Raw genomic sequence first — 27,119 nt, forward strand, 5'->3', positions numbered from 1 at the left:
TAAGATTAGGCAAGTTAATTTGTAAAGCACATTTCAACGACAATACAATTCAAAGTGCTTTAGTTTGCACAGAACATTGGAGCTTAAAAACACAACAACAAAAAAACACGCTCTAATGAAAAATTATATAAGAAAATAAAGCAGACAAGTAATGTTATGTTAAGGATCAAATCACATTTCAACGCTGAAGAACTGCCCTTCTGTGCAGACAGGAAGGGAAAACAACCGTGGACAATGGCTCTACCACTTAAGTGGTGTCCATCCTGGCATTGTATGCATCTAGCTGGGCATCAAGCTCTTCTGCAGTAGGCTGCACTTTGGGTCCACCACCAGCACCACGGCCACCTCTCCCCCGGCCTCTGGGTCCCCCTGCGGCCTGAACAGTCTCCAATGGTGTAACTCCGAAGTTTTTCTTTGGTTCCCATGATGGAGGCCAGATGTAGTTGCTGTTGAAGAAGAAAAACAATGTTAACAAATGTGAACACCTCAAGCCAGACAATTACACCTCCAATTTTTGTCATTTACCTATTCTCCCCATCGTGTATATGTTCCTTAATTACGTACATATTGTAAGTTTAATACTGTGTATGAATTTGAAAAATGTGTTGTGTATGATTGATCTAAGAGTCAGCAATATGTGCGCACAGTTTTGCTCGTGAATATTGCCACTACATATTTAAACGGGACAGTACACTGGAACAGAATTAGATGCACTGCGATGGATCATACCAACTTGTTCTCACCCAGGGCTAATCTTTGAGTTATTTGTATTGAAAATACAATATTTTAGTTCACAGTATTGTCTCAGCTAAACATTCAAGTCTGTCTTCTGTTATTTCATTCTCTCCATGTTCTTTTCTCTCTCTCCCTATTTTGAAAATGAGAATACTAATTTGTACTTCTGATCGGTTATGTATACAGTGTGGTATTCATTTATTTTGTTATTATTATTTCTGATAGTGTCAGCATGTTGGCACTGGAAAAAAATGTTTATATTGTGTCTGAATAATCCCGTAAGGGATGGGCTGTGAAAGGCAGCCGGACATGCAAATAAATGATTCATTCATTGTATCGTTTTCCCTTTTTAAAACCCAATCTATTGGAATTCCTGTTTTTCAGTTGTTATACTTAAGACTGTCCATCAGCCATCGTTCAGCAGCTGCGTTTCCACTCCTAGCCAAACAAGTGTTAAGGTAGACGTGTGGGATAATCTCTCAAGACAGATTCTGTCAGCAACACTGCCTTAAACATGTAATGTTAGTAGGAATAAACAAGCACCAGGGAGGAAGTGGACTAACAGATGAATTCCTGTTTCTACACAAAAAGGAGGTGGTACCCCCAGAGGCAAAAAACAAGGGGGGGGGGGGGAAACAACCCCCGAATGGGTTCCCAGATTGGCCGATGGGAGACTGAGGGTTCTGCACACATGAACCAGTAACATACAGTATATGCAACAGGTCTCCTCGATTAACCCATTGTGTATTTGGAGAGATGGTATCCTTAATTTTCTGCCCTATACAGGTATATTAGAACTGTCATTTACTTCTCTATACAATGTTCAGTTATGTCAGCTTACATTTTGTAACTATTCTTTAAGAGATACATTTGTAAATACAATAGACGATGACATGTATAGCACTGTGGAAATGGAGCGCCTTGGCCTAAAAGCTTAGTTCCTTCAAATCACAAGGCAAGTAATTGTGTGTTGTGTACTTCAACAGGTCTGCTTTCATGACTAATACGAGCACTGTGAACAGAACAAATGTGTCTTTGATGTTGGCTACCTGCCAGATTTAAGTTATAAATATGAAATTAGAAGAACACATCTAAAACAATGAACTGATGCGGTCTTTCAATATTAAAAAAAAACATTAAGACGTTGTAATCGTAACATAAATATTAGAGAATACCTACCATGTTTGACATGGTTTCCATTAAACTTTGACCTGAAATAAAAAGAAAAACATATTTTTTTTTAAGTACAAGCTTCCAAGCATATGCATTTTGTTCAACTGTCCAAATCACTCTTTAACAGTCCCTCAACGACCCAGTGAAAAGCATTCAATTAATTAATTTGAAAATGATGAATTCTGTCTGTGTGATGCAGTTATAGTGTGTGACGCCAACAAGGTCAGCAGACATACAAATAAATAAAAAAATATGGAAAAGTATATTTTATTCAATACAATACAGTCTGATATTCTGGTGTCAAAGATGGTACAGTTGGAACTGAATCCATACTTAATTCACGGGTATGCTTCCTTCCTTACTAGCAGAGTACGGAGGGTGAAAGTGAACAAAACCCTCTCCTCAGCATTAACTACTAATGTTGGTGCTCCCCAGGGTTGTGTAAGCTCAGCTGTACTTTTCACCCTTTATATTGACAGCTGTCGTACTGAGGAATGTCTGTCTGAATGTCACACTGACAAACCAGACCAATACATTCTAAAGTACTCTGATGATACAGTCTTGATTTCTCTTTTTGATAGAACACTATCTCCAGCTCAGGACAGACAAAGATCCACCTAACCAATTCATCATGACTTTAACTGAATGGGCTTTAAACAACATTGTCTTTATCTTCCAGGACAAACTATTCAGGCAAAGACGAGGCACTACCATAGGCGCCAGCTTTGCTCCAAATTACGCCTGCCTCTATCTTGGACATTGGGAGGATAAATACATCTATGACCCCTCCAACCCTCACCGCGATAATATCATCTGGTACGGACGGTACATAGATGATCTAATTTTCTTCTATAACGGTGATCTACAAGACCTTGCCCAGTTTCATGACTACCTCAACAACACCAGTGACAGCATAGAACTTTCTTTGGAACACAGTCAGAGCGAAATAAACTTTCTGGACCTGAAAATCACCAAGACACCCTCTGGGGAGCTACATACTACTATTTTCCGAAAGGATACGGATCGCAACACTACATTGCATGCCGATAGCTTTCACCCCCCTCATCTCATAAAAAATATCCCCTTCGGTCAATTTCAGCGTCTAAGACGCATCTGTGACCAAGAAAGTGACTTTACCTCAAAAGCTGTGGAAATGAAGAACCGGTTTACTGAGCGAGGCTACAAACACAGAGAGTTGGAAGCGTCACTCCTCCTCAAGGTAAAAACCATGGACAGGAAAAGTCTCCTGTGTAACAAACAGAAACGTCCATACAAAAGCAATGCATTTTTTATTTCCACATTTAGTAAACAGTCAGCCCAGATTCGAGGTATTATTAAACGCAACTGGGGTTTTCTACATAGCGACCCAGCTATGAAAGAGATTTTCCCTGCACTACCTACGTTTGTCTCCAGGAGGGCACCTACCCTTCAAAACAGACTAATGCGTAGTCATTTGCCACCAAAAACCTCTTGGCTTCAAAAACCAATCGGCAATTTCCCCTGTGGTCATTGTACACATTGTACCAATATTCCTAAAACAAATAGATTCACTGATGTGTTTACTAATTACATTTACAAAAGTAACCACTTTGCAAATTGTAACACCTCTTTTGTTGTTTATCGTCTGGAATGTCCTTGTGGGTGCTTCTATGTGGGGAGAACAAAACGAAAATTTTAAGATAGATTGGGAGAACATAAAACAGCAATTCGCACAAACAATCCCAATTATGTGATGGCTGTACATTACCATGAAAAAGGCCATGGCAGCCCCTCCTCTCTAAAAGCTACAGCCATTGAAGTTATCCCCGCTGACAGCAGAGGAGGCGACAGACTCAAAAGGTTGCTCCAAAGAGAAACCTTTTGGATCGTCACTTTAAAAGCCACAGTTTCCAGGCTTAAATGACGAGGTTGACTACTTGCCGTTTCTCTGATGTTTGTTATGATTACTGTGATCATGTTTGGGTTTACAGTGTAAACATTTAATACACTGTGATTATATTTACTCTGTTTTCCCAGTATGTTATTTTATAGATTATTTTGGCGTCTGTCACTCTGGGTGTTGTTTTTTGATTTTATTTTTATTTTCATTTATTGGGGCAATTGTGCTGTCTGTCATTTAAATGTGATAATGACGTAATAACATACTAACATGATTGATTGAAACATCATCCACGGCTGTATTTAAGTGACTGATTAGCCAGAATGCCAGATAGAATGCCAGATAGACCCTGACGAAGACCTTCGAAACGCGTTGGTCATATTCATTTGCCTTGCTCTTAATAAATGTATACATTTTTTCATGTGAGACGGAGTGCCTTGGAATTCTTTTCTTTTTAAGTCTGCATTTTCACACCTTTTTGGCAAGCAGTACTTCTTTGGAAATCCTTATTGTTTATAGACATATATCTATCGCTATAACACTCATCACAATACGATTTTCAGGCCAAAGACCTGTTTCTTTACACATTATAATCATCACATTCTATTAATATGTTGGATTCATGTTAAAGTGCATTTTCAGACAATTAACCATCAATACATAGGAATACTTCACCTTTGGCTCTAAATCTAAATAAGAATAAACATGGATAGATGTGTAACCAATGCCAAAATATTAGGAAAACATTCATAAAAAAGCCAAAATGATAGGAAACAGAAACAAAGTTTACAAAACTCACAGGGACGTGAAATGAATTAATATTACAGATCTTCTCTTCAATGCATAATATTGAGTATTCTGGCTAATACCGGTACTCACAAATCTGAATATTAGCCGACTCAGAATTGTGCTTAAAACAACACTGACGAGCCATTTTTGTTTCAAATTAAGACCGAGAACAAAGTGTCTTTTAGTGTATTCACAATTTTATTGAAATCAACAGACAAGGGCACTGATTAGGGTCCGACTTATTTAGAAAAGCAGACAGACGATATGTGCAAATGTTACACGGTAAATAATTTACTTTGACGTGTGCTTTCATTCAGAAAGAAAAAGAAAAGAAACAAGTATCAAAAAGGTTACTTCAGAACCGGTATCAGAAATGAAATATCAGACCCATAATTGGTATTGAAAAGCTTCCCCACAACAACATCCAGTCATAATAACTCATCATTAGTATACTCCATTAGTAACCACATAGAACTCTCTGTTGCAATACTGCCACACAAAATGTTTGTTTTTAGACCACAGATTATTGAAATGTATTTTTTGACGATAGACCCTCTAAAAATCAAGTGGTTCTCAAACGTTTTAATTCCAAGGACCCCCCCTCCCCTCCCCATAACTCCAACCAAATGGACCAGTGAGGGTCCATTTGGTTCCATGTGTACACTCTCTAGAGTTACAGACCTGTAAAGGGGTCCATTTGGAACGCCCTCTCAAGGAACCCTAGGCCGCAACTTTGAGAACCAATTGCGCTAAATGAAAAAAAAACTATAGGATTTCTGTAGGCACAATAAGATCTGTTTGGTGAATAAACATTTCAAGTGAAAACAACCGTTGTTTTTTTATTCAAGTGATTACGTTTTTTGTATTTTTTATTTTTAAACATACACATGATTTGCAACCTAAATGATGCAGTGACTTAAAATATACAATGTCTTTCCTTGCTATGGTTGAAGAGAAATGGATAATAAAGACAATAATGGGACTCAGAAATGACCGCGAACAAAGTATCGTTAGCCTCATAGCATAATTGCCTAACTCACTTTTTGTTCAAATTTACATTTTTCCTATGTCCTAAGCCATTCAATCTGGGAACGCATCATTTTAGATGTATTTGGTTATTCAAAAACAGCAGATATACAAGCTCATAGCGCCGCGCTATGAGCTTGTACAGATATACAAGCTCATAGCGCCGCGCTATGAGCTTGTATATCTGCTATTTTTGAAAAATCTTGAAAATGTGTGCAAATATATAATAATATATATTTATTTTAAAGCGAACATTTGTAACTCAAATCTTTAAAAAATATATATTAAAAAAATATGTCCAAATTTACACGATTTTTCAAAAATAGCAGATCTACAAGCTCATGGCACTCTATGAGCTTGTATATCTGCTATTTTTTAATAGGCAAAGAAATCAAAACATGACAGATGCGTTCCCGGTCTTAATGGGCTAAGCCAATCAGAATACTTGTTACATTCCAAAATGTCTCGGGCAGAAAGTCAATTTCTGCCTAAGATTTGACTTAGGCAGCAATGATTTTGAATGTAACAAGCATTCTAATAGGCTGACAACATAGGCAATAAGGCGGGATGAATCAGCAGTGTTAGGAGAATAGAGTTAGGCAGATATAAATAAAGGCAGATTAAACATCACTTAGGAAAAATGAGTTTTTTACTTTCTGCCTTAGTCATCTAGGTGAGTTAGGCAGAAAGTGATTCTTTTTTGTTTCGTCTCTCCTGAAAACCTTACAAATATGATAAATAGGAGCAATTATGCTAACGATAATGTTTCCTTGCTATGGTTGAAGAGAAGTGGATACAAGAAAATAATGGGACTCAGAAATGACCACTGAACCAAAAAATGTTTCCTTGCTATGGTTGAAGAGAAGTGGATACAAGAAAATAATGAGACTCAGAAATGACCGCTGAACCAAGAAATGTAAGGCTCGATTTGACACTTATTCGCACGCAGCGTCGCAAAACAGCGGATCTACAAGCTTGAGGCGTGCCGAGGTACGAGCTTGAAACAGCTTTGTAGATCTGCAATGTTTTTTTTGCAGAGTTGACACCGACCGCGCGCGACTATGGGAATCAGAAATGAATGTTGAACCAAGAAATGTTGCTTGCAAAAAATTACGACACTTTTTAAGGTTTGACTTACACTTTGCAAGTTGCCTGTCGAAAAATAGCCGATCTACAAGATCACTTCGCATCGCGCTGCGACCCGGTGTTGAGCTTGTAAATTGTCTATTTTCGGCGAGCTACAACTAGGTATAAATCAGGCATAACGTGGCCTTACTTCAGTCTCTTAACCTGTAAAGACGACAGTCCTTTAGATCTACAGAAACGATATCTCCCAGAATGCACTGTTGTTGTTGCATATACGGTGCAAACCGTCACTGTCGGGCAAAAACCTTGTATGTCCATTTTTAAACTTTTTACTTTGATCTTTTTTAAATAAATTAACGTTGTCAACTGAAAACAACCGTTTGTTTTTCAATCAAGTGATTACGTTTTTTTTTTCTTTTTAAACATACACATGATTTGCTGGTGCTATGGTTTTGCACTTTTTCTGTTTTTCATGTGTCTATGAGGTTGATAGAACTTCATTAAGCCCCCTGGCGGTGTTTTTATGGTGTTTTATGTCTTCTCTGACTATTTTGAGTTTCTTCCTGGAGGCTGAAATCTTGAGGGTCAAACGTGCCAATAGAAAAACAGTGCTTTAATGACACAGTAAAAATATACCCTCCCCCTCATTATCATAACACAACAGGTGTGGGCATGAGGAGGAGGAGGGACTAGGACAGGTGGGTGGTGCTAAGGTGGTGGAGGAGGTGCTAAGGTGAGAACCAGGTATACTTAATGAACTGGCGGCGTGTCCACATAAAAACAATTTTAACACTTTCTGTACACTTTTTTGAAAAAAATCTTCCTCCTAGTATAACCATAATACCTGATGATTATGTTTTAGGGGGGGGGGGGGAAATCACTGAAAATCATGGCACCCTGTCTTTAAATGATGCAGTGACTTAAAACACACAAGTGTCTTTCCTTGCTATGGTTGAAGAGAAATGAATACAAGAAAAACATGGGACTCAGAAATGATCGTTGAACCAAGAAATGTTGTTGACACGCAAACACATGTAAGGCTCGATTTGACACTTATTTGCACACAGTGACGCAAAACAGCGGATCTACAATCGCGAGCTTGTAGATCAGTAATTATTTTTTTGGCAGAGCGACACCGACCGCGCGCGACTATGGGAATCAGAAATGATTATTGGACCAATACATTTTGCTTTCAAAACATGCCGACACTTTTAAGGTTTGATTTACGTTGTACTTTGTCTATATGAGTGTCACTCACGCAAAAGTAGAACAAAAAGACACGTTGTGAGCTTGTAAATCTACTATTTAAGTGAAAGTGGTTAAGTGTGTCTGTCTGTGGGTTTTATAAATATTGAACAAATATTAAAGGAGAAGTTCACCCAAAAAATGACTTATTTTCTATCAATTACACACCCCATGAAGCCTTGAATTTTGAGTTTTTTTGTGTTTTTTGTTGCATTTCTGAGCCAATAATTTTATGATAATAATAATAAAGACCCTGACACTTAATTATTATTAGCTCTGTTTTTGTTGTTCACACAAACATGTGAAGTCGTTGTGTCTTAGAACAGTGGCTCTCAAACTTTCTTCATGTCAAGGACCCCCCAAATTGACACATTAGCCATCATTAGCCCACAGACCCTCATTTAAAAAGTTACGCCAGGGACCCCCATATAAGAGAAGATTTCTACAGCCATAGCAGTGATTCTCAACAGTTTTAGTTTCAAGGATCCCCCCACCCCCCCAGTTTGCATTCGGGCTACGGACACCTATCTGATCTCTGGGACGCCCCTGATCTACACTGTAGTATCATCGATGTAAATGTAACTCTGAGAGTGTACAAATGGAACCATGAACACTCTCAGAGACACATAAAGGGTCCATCTGGTTCCCAGCAATCAATCATTTGGCTGGGGGGGGACCCCCTGGTGGTCCCTGGACCCCACTTTGAGAACCACTGTCTCAGAAGAACCGTTTAACCACCAATACTAGTGCCTGTTCAGTTTTTTTGCTCTACATGTTCTCTGAAAATAGCCAATCTACAAGCGTAGATCTGCTATTTTCCTCAAACGTTTTCCCCAGAATACAGGATGCTGGTGGTTTAAGCAGTTAAAGACGAGAGACTGAATACGTTTTGTATAAGTTAAAGGTAGTGTAAGTGATATTTTAGGGGTTTATTTTTGGCTAAAGCTCTGTATTCATAGTAAGTCTTTCCGTCTCTCCGGCTGTTTAGTAAACTTGTATAAGATTATTTGTTATTATAGGTGGGTCACCAATTTTTAACACATTGACGTAATATTACGTCAAAATATATATATATATTTTTTTGTGATTACACTAGAGGGCGCTCTTTGCCAACCTATGAATGATGCCTTGACTTCCAGAGAAGCGTAGACCCGGACACAACGTCATTTTAAAAATAAAATCACCCGGTCCACTGAGATGTTTTATCTCAGATTTCTTTTCTCAGATTGTGTTTTTGGTGAAAACAAGCCATACTCAACTGCCGAATAATGGACGATCACGGTTACAATGTTTTTTTTCGGTGGACACCACGAGACATCGTTTGTTTACATCCGGGTTGAAAAAGAAAATCTGTGGATCGTCAAAAATACTAAAAATAAGTTAAAACCGCGGATGAATTAATTAATTGATACCTGGCAATGAATGTGTTAAGACAATCAGAGAACCCACTAATCAGCTTCAATTTTATAGTGATTTTGTCTGAGTATTTCTTTGTTTCATCATTTCCTTGACCTGAACATGTATTTTATGTTCACTTTAAGAGCTGGAGAGACGGGAATATTACCCTGTTAACTGATCAAACACTCTATAGCAACGATTAATGTCAGAATGCAGAGCTATTTGACACTTATTTCAACAAAGAAATATAACTTACAGCACCTTTAATACACAGGCTAATGTGCTGAAGTAAGGCCACTGTAAAAAAAAATCTATTAAAAAAATCATCCAACCATGTATCCACGTTATTCCACAAACGATCTGCAAACGCACGCTGTAGGCTACTTCTCTGTCCTCACGTACGCAACTCACACAAGACGCAAAACAATTCAAATAAAAAAATAACATACAGTTCACAGTTGTTTGGCATTAACCCGTTCAGTCCGGGAACACATCTGTGTCATTTTTATATTTCTTTGGCTATTCAAAAATAGCAGATCTACAAGCTTGTAGATCTGCTATTATTATAATTTTTTAATTCAAATCTTTGCTTCTAGGGGTCCCTGGAACAAAATATTTTGAGATGATTGTAGCAACATAAGTTTTTAAAACAAAAAAAAAATTTAGGATTTAGAAGACATTTGTAGAATCCCCCAGATGCAAAGATTTGAGTAAAAAAATGTTGCTTTAAAAAAACATATATATTCAAAGATTTGCACACATTTTCACGATTTTTCAAAAAAAATTCAGATCTACAAGCTCGTAGCGCGGCCGCGCTATGAGCTTGTAGATCTGCTATTTTTTGAATAGCCCAAAGAAATCTTAAAATGACACAGATGCGTTCCCGGATTGAATGGGCTAAAGAAAGAAAGAAAGAAAAGAAAGAAAACCTAAAAAAATAAGAAAGAAAATGCAACAGGCAATCAATGTTATCTATCAATCAGTTTTACAGTCCAATAGGATCGTCCTTCAACGTCCTTATTTAAGGGGGGTGGGAATGGGGGCGGGGTCACTGCTCTTCCGAAAAGAAAAAAACGTCCCGGACAAGCTCGCCATCTTTCAAAGCACTTTGTCAGCAGACAAACACTTATAACATTATTATGTTTTTATGTATTTTAGAAACACGTAAAGCCTGACTCATACTTTCGACGCCACTCGTCATACCGTTTACTGTGTGTTGGGCAGAAACCTTGTAATCTCCTCATTTCATCTTTGTGTGTGTGTGTTTTTATTTCTCTTACATCTCTTTTAATAAATTAATATTGGTCATAATTTAACCACTTAAGCCCTGTTTTTATACTTTGTCGTACGACAGTGTCGCAACAAAAGTAGTGGAAATAGCAGATCGACGGCTATTTTTGACCGATATTTTGGCCATAAAAAAAAACAAAATCAGAAAGTGTATCTGTGTTTGTTATAAATATGAAAAGCACTAACAAGAGCGTGTTACTAAATTATTGGAACAAAAGTTCATTTTCTTTTATTTTTTTTTCATTTCGTGAAAAGTAAAAGGTTTTGGATGTAGAAGGTTTCAGCCCGACAGCAGAGATAGATATGCAGCAGGGACAGAATGCCGACACGCACGCGCACACACACACACGCATACACGCACGCATACAGATCCAGAAAAATAGGCTGGGGAGAGGTGGTTGAGGCCTGTTGTTGAGGTGTTGTTCAGCTCAGTACCGCTTAACGTTGATGAAAACTTTGATGGCGCCCGTGAAGTCAGCAGAGAGCAGAACCTCTGTGTGGTCCGTCTTCAGAGCCCCTGGTGGAGAGAGAGAGAGAGAGAGAGAGAGAAGGAACAATCAAACAATCTACTTTAATTGTAAGTTTACAGTTGTAAAGAAGGTGGGTGATATTCGTTTTTTTTTGCGCAAGCTCCATCACAAGAAAAAGGAGGAGGGGCCAGGGAGATCAGGGAGAAAGAAAAACAAACGGTATGCAAGATGCATGGCAAAGAGAACATAAACATGAAAATAAATCAGAGAAATCTACATATCGTCTCTGTCGGGTGGAAACCTCATTATGTCCAAAACTGTTACTTTTCAGGATTCAAATTAAAAAGATGTCAAAAGTAGCAGATCTACAAGCTCAATTGTGGATCTTCTACTTCTGCTGCTTTTGAGTGACGCTGTAGTGTGATAAAGGATAAGGATAAGTGATGACGACCATGAAGAGCGTGGTGACATCTGGAGAGACAGAGGACGGCTGGAGAGACGGAAACCCGGGGTGGAGAGGGTTGGCAGCCCTAACCACTTCTTCCGTGAGGAAGAACCTTTTTGCTACCTAGGCTGCGGTGAAACCTGCAGGGAGGGTTTAATCCATCAAGGCAGAGTGAGATGTTTGTGCCCAGCAGCAACGACGACAACACAACGCACAGAAAAGCCTCCATTTCTGGTCAGACGAAGGAGGAGCCAGGCCCCGGAGGCAACCCACAGTGCCTAGGGCCTCCTAGTGTTGCCAACAGCTGCAACATCTCAACCTGGCATCGGCCGGACTGATAAATTCCCTCCGTGAATCTGTGTTGTCGGTCTGGCTAGCGCCAGGCTAACCCTAACCCCCCTAGTTAGCACTGTCTCTAACTACCCTCAAGAGACAGTAGGGGGCAGTAGCATGCCACTTGGACACAGGCCGGGGTCTGATCAGCCTCGGTCGGGTCGCCCGGAGGAGGGTGTCTGTTGCAAGACCCCAAACACCCAGTGACTCCAGGAAACAACACTGATGATGTGTCCAAGTGCATCAGTCCATGTTTTATTGACTGATCAAGTAGGGGCGTTAATTCATTCAGTCCGGGAAAGCATCTGTGTTATTTTAGATTTATTTGGCTATTTAAAAATAGCAGATCTATAGCAGGGTACCTGAGGGAATGGTTTCAGAGTCTTCAGAGTCCAGGCTCTGGCGTTCTGGCTCCGGCTTCTCAGCCGCCGCCGCACCGCCGCTGCTGGCCTCCGGGGGGACGATGAGACCCGGGTGGGGTGCAAAGATGGCCGACGTCACCACCGCGTTGTGAGCTGAGAGACACACGCGCGCACACACACACACACACACACACACACACACACACACACACACACACACACACACACACACACACACACACACACACACACACACACACACACACACACACACACACACACACACACACACACACACACACACACACACACACACACACAATAAATAATCTAATTTTAATTCTTTATTTGAATCCACAAATTACAATTAATTTTCAAGGAGACAAATATAACTGGTTGATAGTTCATGGTCCCTAAGGATACAGATGGCACTTCCTCCTCCACACAGACAAACTGCCTAGAACAGCTGAAACAGAGCAATATTTCGCAAGTTGTTTGGCTTCACACACACACACACACACACACACACACACACACACACACACACACACACACAGGAAGAAAGCTTTGGTGGCATCGAATATTCGACTATCAAACCACTATTCGACCACTGTACATCAAAGTTGATTATTCAGGAAAAAAACTAAAAAACAAAGATCAGTGGCTTTTCTACAGCAGACACGCAGCTGTGAGCTCTGGTGTTGGTAGTTTTCCTAATCCATTCAGGTTGATTATTGTCAAATCATTTCATACTGTATGTGAGGTTGTGCCTAGGGCTGTCCCCTAAAAGTTGATGTGTCGGGCGAGGAGCCTGACGTCGACTCGCATTCCTTGATTCGAGTCGTCAATGCCATTGGCATAAAAACCAAAAACAATATTTTAATTATCAAATCGATTACCGTAAATTTCGGACTATAAGCCGCAACTTTTTTCCCATTTTTCGACCCTGCGGCTTATATAACGGTGCGGCTTATCTATGGATTTTTACAGCTAACGGCCACTAGGGGACCTCCTAAATCTATGGATTTTACACCCGCGGCTTAAAGTCCAGTGTGGCTTATATATGTACAAATCATTCAATTTAGCTGCTGCGGCTTATATTCAGGTGCGGCTTATAGTGCGAAAATTTGGTAATCGAAAATTCGAAAACGTATAGGTCGAATAATTCGAATGCTAAAAATCACTATTCGTGAATGCCCTATCGTGCAGACCTTTGATTCAATTAAACTTTACACTTTATATGAATAGTGGAAATTGACGATCTACAAGCACAAAACGTGTCACGTCTTGACACGTTCAGAGCTTGTAGATCGTCTATTTCCACTGTTATAAAAATAATATTTGAAAATGTCTGAACTTTTAACAACATGGAAATGATTGACGATTATGCCGAAAATAAGTGTGATTATCTCAAATAATTGCGATTAGGCGATGATGTAATGATTGTGACCGGCCTGTGTGAGACCTCAGAACGAGGGATAGGCGTTTACCTTTAATTCCTTCCCAGAAGTCATTGCGGTCTCTCCGTACGGAGGTGAACTTGCTCAGGTCGTGGTAGGTGCTCCAGATGTACACGTACTTGTCCTCCGAGCCGCTCACGATGAATGAGTAGTCGTGACTGCAGAGGACAGACAGAAGACAGTTCTATGTGGAAGGTGTTTTTTTTTTCTTTGTTTTCGGACAAAAGTAATAAAATAAAAAAGTGCCTTGTAAAGCTTGCAGATCTGCTATTTTCACAACTTTCACAACTTTCCTATTGGCTTGGATTCCAAGCCAATATAAACAATTTACAATGGAGGCATTTAGCAGACGCCCCCCTTTCCTGGGTAGGGTATAAGTGTAAACGGAAGTGCACGCCCCTTTATCGCGGGCCGTATATAGGACTGCGTGTTACACACACAGTCAAACATTGTAGCCTGTATCTTTGTATCTTCATGTGGCATGGCTTCCATTGGAAATGAATGGTTAGCCTGTATCTCAGTTCGCTGGGTTTATTTAACCCATTAAGGCCTGAGGTTCCGATTCTACAAAATGTCTTCTAAATCCTAACAGTTTTTTGAAAAAAACTTATGTTGCTATATCAGTGGTTCTCAAACTTTTTCATGTCAAGGACCCCCAAAATTACATGTATTTGGCCACGGACCCCCATCTCAAAATATTGTGTTCCAGGAACCCCCCAGAAGCAAAGATTTTAGTTAAAAATGTTCGCTTTAAAAAATATATATTTCAAGATTTGCACAAATTTTCTCAATTTTTCAACAATAGCAGATCTACAAGCTCATAGCGCGGCACTCGGTGCCGCGCTATGAGCTTGTAGATCTGCTATTTTTGAATAATAATAATAATAATAATAATAATAACTTGAATTTATATAGCGCCTTTCTGAAACCCAAGGACGCTTTACAGTACACAAAATAAACAAATTAATTGCCAAAAGCCTGAGTAAATAAGTGTCTTTTCCGTGCGGACTTGAAAGAGTCCAATGTTGGCATTTTTGAATAGCCAAAGCGTAAAATAATGCTTTTTAGCTCAAATCTAAAAATGACATGTTTTTTTTCCTGTATCATTGTGTTGATTTTGAACTGTTTGGTTGCTACTATACATATCTATGAATTGAATACCAAGGACCCCAATGGACCCCAGTGTTTTTAACTGTTTACTTGTGCTGTTTTTACATTTCTGCCTAATAAAATATTCAATCAATCAATCAATGTTTGTAGCTGCCAGTGTGAACGCAGCATCTAAAGCACCAGAGGGGAGGATCCATGCTGCTGACCTGAAGCTGGCTTTGATCTGACTGCTGCTGTTGACGTAGCCCTTGTACTTCATGGACAGAGAGAGGTCCCGCAGGTCGTACAGGCGGATGCGGGAGTCGTTGGACGTCACCAAAATCTGAAGTAAAATGTAGGAAACAAAAGACAATGTTGAAATATGAATGATTGGTGATGCAAAAATTAAACATGAGTAAGGGTGCAACAGTAAATCTAACTAATCGATTAGGAAAAATAATATTAAAAACATCAAATAATCGATTTTCATGAATGGCTAAATTAGCGGATCTACAATCTCACAACTTTGATCTCGCTATTTTTTTCACAACACAGTTGTAAACCACGGCTTAAGTGGTTAATCAGACTAATCAATTTAGTCGATTACACTAAACGAGCTCCACAGTTCTGATCACATCTTACCTTGTTCTCTCCTGGCAGGGGCTCGATTCCAGTGATTTTACGACCAACTCTATTCCGCCCCCTGGTGGACCTGACGTGAATCTGCGTGTGGTATTTGAGGCGCTACGAACAAAATATAAAAACACAGTGAGTACAGTCTGTCACTTTGTCCTAATGGCTTTTTAAAAAAAAGAATAATCTCAATCATTTCTTCTGATGATGTTTGTAGTCCAGGCAAACTAGCTCATTTTGGACCTCAAAATCAAAGTAATTGTGACAGAATGTTTTCTTCACACACCATTTCTATGAAGTTACCAGAACAACACACTAAAAGTCCTAAGAAATCCTAGTTGCGGAAATGTGTTTGGCATCAATCCAAAATGGCCTTATTGGCCTTATAGATCGAAATGTGCTCAGCGCTGAGGAAGGTCTGTGGGCCGAAACGTCCGTCATATGAAGTGCTGCTGGGGGTGAATGACTAAAATAAACAAGAAATCCTAAATGGAACAAAGTGAGTTGCTGGTATTCCTTTCTAAGAGACTATTTCTGCCAGAACCGTGCACACCGATACACACGCACTGTGAACCACTCGTCTGATGAGTGCTTGCTTCTCTTTTTCAGGTCAACACATGAACCTGGCATCTGTCTAAATAACATGCTCTAAATCTAAATGAAATCTGAACTTTGCATAAGACTGCATGGTTGTCAAGGCTCGGGCGAAGTGCTACCGGTGAAGGTGGAGTCTGAAGAGGTGAGCCTTACGGCAGAACATTGGGTCTGCGGTTCTGACTGCAATGGGGAGTTTGTTCCACAGTTTGGGGGCCAGAAGGGAGGTGTTTTGTTATTTTCTACCTCAGTGTCATAGAAGATGCAGCGGGACCATCGTAGGTGTTTAGTTATGTTCTACCTCAGTGTCATAGAAGATGCAGCGGGACCATCGTAGGTGTTTAGTTATGTTCTACCTCAGTGTCATAGAAGATGCAGCGGCCATCGTAGGTGCCGATGACGGCGTATTTTCCGTTCTGGCAGAAGTTGGCGGCGGTGATGAGGCGCGTCTGGCCGTCCACCTCGTTCCACAGCGCCACCTTCTTGTCCGGAATGTTCCAGAGACGCAGCTTCCCGTCCAGAGAGCCGCTCAGGAAGTACCGGTCATCCTGGTAAACATACAGTACAGTACAGGTCAAAGGTCAAATCATAATTTAGTTAACAAAAACTAAACGACAAAATAAAACAAAATAACAAAAACTACATTTTAGTTGATTGAAATAAAACGTAGGGCTTTATAAAAAAGGTGACACGTTAATGAAAATCCATAATATGACAAAATAATCAATTCATAATCAATCCCTATTTTGGGCATGTCAATATGGGCACAAAAAATGGGCGCCCAAAAATTGGAGTACCTTTTCCACCACTGGACATGTATGTATAAAGGTTAACGATGACGCACTCACCCGGGGATGGAAGGTGATGGCGGTGACGAAGTCGATGTGCTGGAAGCAGCACAGACACTCTCTCCTGGAGATGTGCCACAACCTGACCGTCTTATCCATGGAGGACGACAGCAGGAAGAAGTTCTACAAACCAACCAACCAACCACACACACACACACACACACACACACACACACACACACACACACACACACACACACACACACACACACACACACACACACACACACACACACACACACACACACACACACACACACACACACACACACACACACACACACACACACACACACACACACACACAATGATCACAACAGGAACGCATCTGTGCCATTTTAGGATGTATTTGGCTATTTTTGAAAAATCTTGAAAATGTGCGCAAATCTTTGAATAATATATATATTTTTTAAAGCTAACATTCGTAACTCAAATCTTTGCTTCTGGGGGGTCCCTGGAGCAACATCTCAAAGATGGGGGTCCGCGGGCAAAAACAGAATAAAACCATTACTGCATCGAAAGTAATCAACAAACTATACTATAAAAACTGGTCATACATAAAACGTAATGCCTCAACTCCTACAATCCTACAAGTGCTTGTCAGGGTGGGGGGTCCCCAGTTCAAATATGATTATTTTGGGGGGTCCCCAGTTCAAATATGAATATTTCGGGCGGTCCCCAGTTCAAATATGAATATTTCGGGCGGTTTCCAGTTCAAATATGATTATTTTGGGGGGTCCCCAGTTCAAATATGATTATTTTGGGGGGTCCCCACTTCAAATATGAATATTTTGGGGGGTCCCCACTTCAAATATGAATATTATTGTGGGGTCACAGCCTGAAGAGGTTGTAGAACCACTGTGCTAGATCACCTCCGGAGAGACAAACAGACAGACTAATCGTGTGGATCTCTGACGTCATGTGACCAGCCTGTGACATCACTCATCTAGCACGTCAGTCATCTATGACATTGGTTCTCAAAGTGGGGTCCGGGGACCCCCAGGGGTCCTTGGGGGGGTTACCAGGGGGTCCCCAGCAGGTCCCCAGCAAAATGTGTTAATATAGCATCACAATAATTTGAACCACTTTAACCTTTTATACCTTGGCTATTCAAAAATATCAGATCTACAAGCTCATAGCGCGGCACCGAGTTCCGCGCTATGAGCTTGTATTTTTGAAAAATATTGAAAATTTGTGAAACCTTTGAATATATATATTTTTTAAAGCGAACATTTGTAACTCAAATCTTTGCTTCTGGGGGGTCCCTGGAACAACATATTTTGAGATGGGGGTCCGCGGCCAAATACATATAATTTCGGGTGGTCCTTGACATGAAAAAGTTTGATAATCACTGGTCTATGACGTATCTCTGACATCATCACACCAAATTTGGGCAAGGTTTCATTATAAAAAATATATAACAGTTCAGTCTTAAAACAAACAATTTAGCTGGAAGCAGTGTTGATGTAGACTTAAAGGACGGGTAACGTTAAAGAAAGGGTTAAAATGGCTTCCATGCTGTTGAAGGTGATGCGGAGCGGCAGCAGCAGCTACCCGGTCCGCTCCGTCAGCACCACGGCTCCGCTCCGGGCCGGGGTTCAGACCCAGAGCAAGAAGACGCTGGCGCGGCCCGGGGTGAAGAACGTTGTCCTGGTGGAAGGCGTCCGCACGCCCTTCCTGCTGTCGGGAACCGCGTACGCCGACCTGATGCCTCACGACCTGGCCCGAGCCTCTCTACGGGGCCTGCTGCACCGGACCGGCCTGCCCGGGGACGCCGTGGACCACGTCATCTACGGCACGGTCATCCAGGAGGTGAAGACCAGCAACGTGGCGAGGGAGGCGGCGCTGGGCGCCGGCCTGTCCGACCGCGTCCCCGCCCACACCGTCACCATGGCCTGCATCTCCTCCAACCAGGCCGTCACGTCGGCCTTGGCGCTGATCGCGGCGGGCCAGTGCGACGCCGTGGTGGCGGGCGGCGTGGAGTTCATGTCCGACGTGCCCATCCGCCACAGCCGGCCCATGAGGAAGACCATGCTGGCCCTCGGCCGGGCCAAGACGCTGGGCCAGCGGCTCGGCCTGATCGGCGGCATCCGCCCGGCGCACCTGGCGCCCGAGCTGCCCGCCGTGGCCGAGTTCTCCACAGCGGAGACCATGGGCCACAGCGCCGACCGGCTGGCCGCCGCCTTCGGCGTGTCGCGGGCCGAGCAGGACGCGTTCGCCCGGCGCTCGCACTGCTTCGCCAAGGAGGCCCAGGACGCCGGCCTACTGCGGGACGTGATCTCCTTCCAGGTTCCCGGCGGTCGAGGCGCCGTCGTAGTCTCCAAGGACAACGGCGTCCGCCCGTCCTCCGCCGAGCAGATGGCCAGGCTGAGGCCGGCTTTCGTCAAACCGCACGGCACGGTGACCGCCGCAAACTCCTCCTTCCTCACCGACGGCGCCTCGGCCGTGCTCCTCATGTCCGAGGAGAAGGCTCTGGCCATGGGCTACACCCCTAAGGCCTACCTCAGAGACTTTGTGTACGTGTCCCAGGACCCCAGGGACCAGCTGCTGCTGGGGCCCGCCTACGCCACGCCCAAGGTGCTGGAGCGCGCCGGGCTGACCGTGGGCGACGTCGACGTGTTCGAGTTCCACGAGGCGTTCGCCGCGCAGATCCTGGCAAACCTCAAAGCCATGGACTCGGACTGGTTCGCCCGGACGTACGTGGGCGGCGGGAGGACGTCCAAGGTGGGCGCTCCGCCCATGGAGAAGTTCAACCTGTGGGGCGGGTCCCTGTCCCTGGGTCACCCGTTCGGAGCCACGGGCTGCCGGCTGGTCACCACCACGGCCCACCGCCTGCAGAGGGAAGGCGGGCAGTACGGCCTGGTGGCGGCGTGCGCCGCGGGAGGGCTGGGTCACGCCATGCTGATCGAGGCCTACCCACAGTGAAGGACTGACTGAACAACATGTCTGACCCCGAGGGATCTTCAACAGGGGGTCCGACCGGGGCCCCTATAGGGCAGTGGTTCTAAAACTTTTTCATGTCAAGGACCCCCAAAATGATCCATATTTGGCTGCAGACCCCCATCTCATATTTTGTGAGTGACCCCCAAGAAGCAAAGATTTGAGTTAAACATGTTCGCTTTAAAAAAATATATATTCAAAGATATTTAAAAAATAGCAGATCTACAAGCTCCTAGTGCCGCGCTATGAGCTTGTATATCTGCTATTTTTGAATAGCCAAAGTATAAAATATGGTTAAAGTGGTTAAAATCATTGCGACACTAATTTATTAACTAATTTTGCTGGGGACCCCCTGGTACCCCGCCAAGGACCCCCTGGGGGTCCCCAGACGCCACTTTGAGAACCAATGCCCGTCGGGCAGTGGTTCACCAGGCAAACAGTTCTAACTTCAGTATTGAATATGGTGGCAGCGTGCGCCGCGGGAGGGCTGGGTCACGCCGTGCTGATGGAGGCCTACGCCCAGTGAAGGACTGAAAACAACACGTCTGACCCAAGTAGGGATGCGACCATGTGAAAATCACATGGCACGATTATTGTGGCAAAAATAATTGTGATTAACGATATTATCCCGAAATATAATCGAAATATGCTTAAAACTTAAAATGCCACTTTTGTCAAACCACATGAAACCCCCAGCATAGCTATTCTGGGGGGGAACGTTCGCCAAAAATAGCCGATCTACAAGCTCACAATTGTGCTGAATGTGCAGCTCAACAAAAGCTAATTCATCCAATAGTGTATGATGGAGGACGACGTCACGATAACTTAACTCTCTGCGATATGATTACTGTGAGCGTTATCTATCACGATAAACGATAATAACGATTATCGTCCAATCCCTAGACCCAAGGGTCTTCAGCAGGGGTCCATAGGGGCCCCTATAGGGCAGTGGTTCTAAAACGTTCACAGACAAACGGTTCTAACTTCAGTATCGATGTTGTAATCAGTTATGTCGAGGTCCAGACAAACACAACCATTAAGACCTGAAGCCGATTCTACATGTCTCCTAAATCCCAACAGTTTTCTGAAAAACGTATGTTTCTATATCAGTGGTGCTCAATCTTTTTCATGTCAAGGACCCCCAACATGATATGTATTTGGCCGCGGACCCCCATCTCAACATATTTTGCAGAGAGCAGCAAATCGACACATTGAGCACCTTGCTGACTCGCTCGCCCCCTCCCAAACAGGCTCACGTCACATCCGGTCATGAATCGGATGTGACATTTTCGACAATCCCTGATCGGCCTTAAAACGATGTGATACACGACTACGATGACTGTTCGTCACCCAGACTATAGAAAATAGAAGTGGAGCTCTGCGTTCGTTTTTTATACCGTGTTTGGCCTATTCTGGCCAAAAATGACCGCGGGAAAAAAATGAGAACCTTAACGGAATATGCTTCATGAAACCGGAACCCAATGAGTCTGAAGGAATCAGAAAGTGAAAGTGATCATGAAAAATAAACAGAATAGCGCGACCACAGTAAAAAGTAAAAACTCTGGATTTCTCGTTCTGGCAGGGAGGGTATTCAGAGAAAACTCGGGATAACTCGGGGCTTGGCACTGAGAGAGTTAATAGCCAAAGTGTAAAATAATGCTTTTTAGCTCAAATCTAAAAATGACACAGATGCGTTCCAGGTCTTAATGGGTTAATTGTGTGTTTGGCCATTGAACATTGGAACATGAATACATGTTTTATTTCCGTTTGCCTTTTAGGCTTTGTAATAAAAAAATAGCACAGGGCAGATATGACAAATAACTTAAATATACAAAGAAATTATTGACATTTCATACTTTTATACAAGTAAAAATAGCTGATCTACAAGCTCAGAACGCGTCGAGAAGTGACACGTTGTACGCTTGTAGATCTGGTATTTCTGCTTTTTTTTTTATATTCGGAAATGTGTGAAAATGTTTCGACATGGAAACGATTATGCAAAAATAAATGCGATTATCTCAAATAATTGTGATTAGACGATGATGTAATAATCGTAACAGGCCTAATGCTTTTTTTTCTGGTTTGCAAGATTATTTCCGGACAATTGATCACATATCGATAACGATGTGGACAATTCCCCCCCCCATATCATTCCATAAGGAGCGGCAGTGGCTCAGGGGTAGAGTGAACTGGAAAACCGCAAAGTTCCCAGTTCGATCCCGGGCTGGGGCGCTCCCCTAGAGTTAGTGTCAAAGTGACCTTGAGCAAGACGCTGAACCCCTAATTGCTCCCGATGAGCAGGTTGGTGCCTTGCATGGTTTCCTCCGCCATCGGTGTATGAATGTGTGTGTGAATGGGTTAATAATGGCACAATCAATGTAAAGCGCTTCGGATAGAAGCGCTATATAAATGCACCATTTACCATTTATAAGGAAAGACATGACAGTGTTTCCCCTAAGGCAGTGGTTCTCAAACTTTTCAGGCCGTGACCCTCAAAATAATCATATTAGAACTGGGGACCCCCAAAATAATCATATTAGAACTGAGGACCCCCAAACTAATCATATTAGAACTGGGGACCCCCAAAATAATCATATTAGAACTGAGGACCCCCAAACTAATCATATTAGAACTGGGGACCCACAAAATAATCATATTAGAACTGGGGACCCCCCACCCTGAAAAGCACTTGGAATTGTAGGAGTTGAGGCATTACATTTAGTTTGACTCAGTACCTGAGTCAAATGAGTCAATGAGTAGTCAGACTCATTGTGAAAATAGCCGATCTACAAGCTCGCTAGCTCGTTGTGAGCTTGTAGATCGGCTATTTTCGCAATGTTTGCATCTTTCTTATATTATCCTTCTTACAATTTGACCAATGTTTGACCAGTTTTTATTGAATAGTTAATCACTTTTGATGCAGTAATGGTCTGGCATCTGACCCCCCCAAAATCATGCGAGGACCCCCCCCCCCTGGCCCACCCTAGGATGTAGTTGTAGCAGCGTTTTACCTTAGACCAGGACAGGTCCAGGAGGTCGGCCGTGTGACCTTTGTACTTGCAGAAGGGGATTTGTCTGAAGGGGGCTTCAGGGGATTTGTCCTCCGCCTCGGGGTCCTCCGGCATGGAGGCCTGGGAACACACACACACACACACACACACACACACACACACAGGTTTATATTTATACCCGTGAGGACATCCATATTTTAGGACAGCGATTTTCAGAATGCCGTTTTTAATCAATTTAGCAATTTTTTAAACGTAAGCCTAAATACGCCGAAAAATCTGCACATCTGCAAGCTTGTAGATCGGACATTTTTCGGTGCACAAGACAGGCACAAAACCATACGTATAAATCATGTAAAACTCTTCCAACCCCTAAACCTAACATCTACATGTCTCATCCTAATCTTCTCTCTTTTGCAATTTATCAGTCACCCCATGAAGACTTGAATTCATGGATATGTTTTAGTTTTTGTCTCATTCCTAAGACAATAATTTGATGAGCGGCAGTGGTTCCGGTAGGAGACACAAAGAGTCTCCTTTGTGTCTCGTACCGGAACCGCTGCCTACCGGTCCGCTGGTCATCACATTATTGGCTTCGGAATGAGAGAAAAACAAAAACATAGTCTCCATGGGGTGACTGATCGATTGCAAAAAAATAACTTTTTGGGGTGAACTATCCCTTTAAACCCAACCTGAATATTTTTCTAATTGTAAACCATTTTTGAATTTGTATTATGTATAAAAAAAACGAGTGAGAAACGCCCAACGGGGCTCCACTGATCTCATTCCCCCCCAGATCCGGCCCCCCATTTAATGGCATTTCTATCTCTGGGACCCCAATTTATATTGTAAAATCAATGTTAATTTAACTCTGAGAGTGTACAAATGGAACCAGGTCCACTCTCTGAGTTACAGACCAATAAGGGTCCATTTGGTTCCCAACTATCCATCATTTAGCTGACCCCACCTTGAGAACCAATGTTCTAGCTTGCCAAAATGACCCCCCCACTGTTTTTTTTGTGTAAATATACTTGTACTGCTCCTAGTATTGATCTTGTATACATAGGACCACAATGGAAACAAGAAGCCCTGTTTTAACATTATCGTATAACTGTACCACTGTACTTTTTGCAAACCGTTAATAAAATATTCAATAAACAAAAACTGTTTTCACTCACCGCTGCGTCCGAGTCAGACTTAGACGAGCATAAGCTTTCCTGAGAGGGCGAAGGTGACACGCGACCTGGAGAGAGAGGAACACAATGACAATCACAGCTTTTCACAACATGTTGCTGTTGATGAAACAAAAAAGTGGTATATAGAATCTTCTATATTATACATCAAAACCACAAAAAAACATTATATGCTAAACTTTGATTGAGAGATGAACCGCTTCCACTCTTCTTTTTTTGTTGTTGCATGTCAGGCATGTTAGACGCAAAAATATGAACCCATTAAAACCGGGAACGGTTCTTTGGCCAGTTTAGCTTCCAGTTTCTGTGTGTCATCACTTCCAATGTCACTTGTTTATCCTGTGTCCTGTGTGAGTTCTGTCTCCTGATTGGATAAACTCGGTATCCCCATCTGAAAAGGCATTTTCTGTTTACGTTTAAGAGCTGGAGAGATGGGAAGACCCCTGTTACTGAACAAACACTCTATAGCAATTTCTATCACAATATAGAGCTATTTAACTTATTTAAACCAAAACAATATCACTTACCCTACCTTTAATTAAGTGATTAATTCATTTAAAAGCAGATGTTTGGCCTTTTGAAACCACGCGGTACACGTTCATTGACGTCAACAACAGGCACGATTAGAAAAACAAATCTTTTCTTATCTTCTTGTGATGAGAGGTTTACCTTCAGTGTTGTACTTCATCCTCATGTTGTTGAAATAGTCGAAGGCGTTCTTTAGGACCCAGATGCGAACCACGTTGTCCTGACCGGCGGTCGCCAAGAGCCTGCCGCAGTGAGAGAACTTCATGGTCCACACCGCCCCCTGCAGGACAACACAGGAAGCACATTATGTTTTTTTTATTAGATAGATGATAGATTCTTTATGTGTCCTTAAAGGGTTAGTTCAGCATTTTGAGTATTTCCTGTAGGAAATACTTACCATTAATGTAGTGGTTGCAAAGGTATTAATTGATTGCCCGAGTCCCGTGGTCAGAGTTATGGTCTGGTTCTGATGAATATGAAGTAGTTCCGGTAGATTAGTAGATTTGGTGGGGGCCGCTCATTAAAAATTAATTAATAAAAAAAAACTAGCGTCATTTGTATTGTTGACCTATTTCTACCATATAGAGCAGGTTTCGTTCAATTTCGACCCCTCTGTCACATGGTACTAATTCATCAGAACCGGACCATAACTCTGACCACGGGACTCGGGCAATCAATTAATACCTTTGCAAGTATTTCCTACAGAAAATACTCAAAAAATCTGAACTAACCCTTTAACACATTAACCGCCAAGACCGTAGTCCTACGGGCCGTTAAATCCAACTGTTAAGCGCCGAGACCGTAGCCCTACGGGCTGCGGTCTTTTCGCGCATGCGCGGTCCGGGTGCACTTTCGGAATTTTTTTGATCCACTTCCGTTTCCGGTTTGATGACAGGAAATAGAATTATTTGGGATCCGGTTTTCACGATCACGCCCGCTCCCATTCTACAGACGAAACTGAAACTCAATTCTCTTCCTGTAGTTTTTTCTCCTCGCATTTCACTGTTTAACGTAATCCGCTCTAACTCAAACATGGATGCCCCGTTTGACACGTGGTTTTCACTGGGAGATACAGGGAGATCTCGCGGATGTAAACAGACCGTGTAGCGCTCAATCTTAAGGATTTTAACAAGATCTATGGCGACATGAAAAAAACAAAAAAACAAAAAAACAACAAAAACACCTTGGCACTGGTGAGTACATTATGAGATTAGCCCTTGGCAGTGGATGTGTTAAGGACATTCATTTTGGGTGTGTGCCAAGCAGCCATCAGGACCAGTGTTGATTTTGACAGAATTTTTTTATTTAGTTTCAGTCATAGTCTTTTGAATACAATTCTACTTAGTTTTAGTCATATATTAGTCATGTGAAATGTTTTAGTTTTTGTCTAGTTTTTAGTCGACTAAATATCATAAGATTATAGTCGACTAAATCTACAGTTGATTTAGTCGACTAAAATGTATTGTAGCGGTGCCTTGATGGCGTCGTAATGGCTGATTTTACACTTGGCTGCATGCTGAAAATAGCAGATCTACAAGCTCACAACGCGTCGCAGCGCGATGCATTGTGAGCTTGTAGATCTGCTATTTTCAGAGCGCAACACCCGAGCGCAACCAAACATAAGTTCTACTGGATCTCTTCTCCACTCGTCCCTCACTAACATTTTAGTCTAGTTTTTATTTGTTGACGAAATTGTCAATATATAGTCTTAGTTTTAGTCATCATAGCTTAGTTTTTATTTTGTTTAAAAAAAAATTGTCAGTGAAAAAAGGTAGTCGACGAATAGTATGAATGAAATAATGTTCATACTGTACCTAAAATCTAAAATGACACAGATGTGTTACCGGATTGAATGGGTTAATAAATTGTGCCGGGGACCCTCTGGAACAAGGCCGGCCAGGCCCCACTTTGAGAACCACGGTCATATAAGGTAATACATATATACCCTGGGCAGGGTTCTCTGGCCCTCCTTTTTCCAAACGTGCCGTGCTCGTTTCCATCTCTTTGAAAGCAGGTTGTTCCAGTAGGAACACATGCATCTGGTCCTATAAATAGAGGTCCTTTCCCCAGGCTTTATATCTTCCGCTCCCCTGCCTCTGATGTTTGGCCTGGTTCTGGGCTCCAGAATGCTACTTATTTGTTCACACACAGCTTCCTAAAAAAACTGTCTGCAGAATGCTCCTACTGCAGTGGTTTTCAACCCTTTTCATATCAAGGTCCATTATTTATTGGGCATTTGAGCCACGCAGTGATGTTGCTAGGTTTTCAATGTAATGGGTCCCGGGGCCCAAGGGTGGTCTATTAGATGGGTCCCAGGGACATGTTATGAGTCCCACAAAAATTCACAGCGTTTAACTGGTGTTTCATCTTATATGGTTATAATATGGTTATATTCATGCAGAACATGTCTCTGAAAGAAATCCACACAATTCCAAATCTGACAACTATAATATTTGCGAATTGTATGCAAACATAGAACAGTGCAAACTGTTCTATGCAAACATAGAACAGTATATAAAGTAAATTAAATAGCACCAATATAGGCTTGCTATTTTAATATAGCAAAATATAAATATAAAAAGCTATATAAATAGT

At 42.0% G+C, this 27,119-nt stretch overlaps 2 protein-coding genes across 3 annotated transcripts in view; one reads left to right on the plus strand and one right to left on the minus strand.

The window, feature by feature from the left end:
- Positions 1-10,780: 10,780 nt before the first annotated feature.
- wdr44 (WD repeat domain 44) overlaps positions 10,781-27,119 on the minus strand; it is a 43,488-nt gene continuing 27,149 nt past the window's right edge. For both annotated transcript variants that reach the window (XM_080434525.1, XM_080434524.1), the window contains 10 exons: positions 24,666-24,804; positions 23,982-24,046; positions 22,807-22,926; positions 16,856-16,978; positions 16,364-16,555; positions 15,423-15,524; positions 15,008-15,123; positions 13,722-13,849; positions 12,232-12,384; positions 10,781-11,138 (listed from right to left, as the gene is read on the minus strand). In XM_080434525.1, the coding sequence (XP_080290651.1) occupies positions 11,050-11,138; positions 12,232-12,384; positions 13,722-13,849; positions 15,008-15,123; positions 15,423-15,524; positions 16,364-16,555; positions 16,856-16,978; positions 22,807-22,926; positions 23,982-24,046; positions 24,666-24,804 (1,227 nt within the window). In that variant the 3' untranslated portion in view covers positions 10,781-11,049. The remainder of the gene's footprint in view (positions 11,139-12,231; positions 12,385-13,721; positions 13,850-15,007; positions 15,124-15,422; positions 15,525-16,363; positions 16,556-16,855; positions 16,979-22,806; positions 22,927-23,981; positions 24,047-24,665; positions 24,805-27,119) is intronic.
- LOC308089672 (trifunctional enzyme subunit beta, mitochondrial-like) lies at positions 18,362-19,780 on the plus strand (the record flags this gene model as incomplete). The annotated part of the gene is made up of 1 exon (XM_080434529.1): positions 18,362-19,780. One exon carries the CDS (start codon positions 18,362-18,364, stop codon positions 19,778-19,780), a length of 1,419 nt encoding a protein of 472 aa, XP_080290655.1.

Source organism: Gymnoscopelus braueri (genome assembly GCF_963280865.1).
Source record: "Gymnoscopelus braueri genome assembly, chromosome: 8".
Classification (NCBI taxonomy): domain Eukaryota; kingdom Metazoa; phylum Chordata; class Actinopteri; order Myctophiformes; family Myctophidae; genus Gymnoscopelus; species Gymnoscopelus braueri.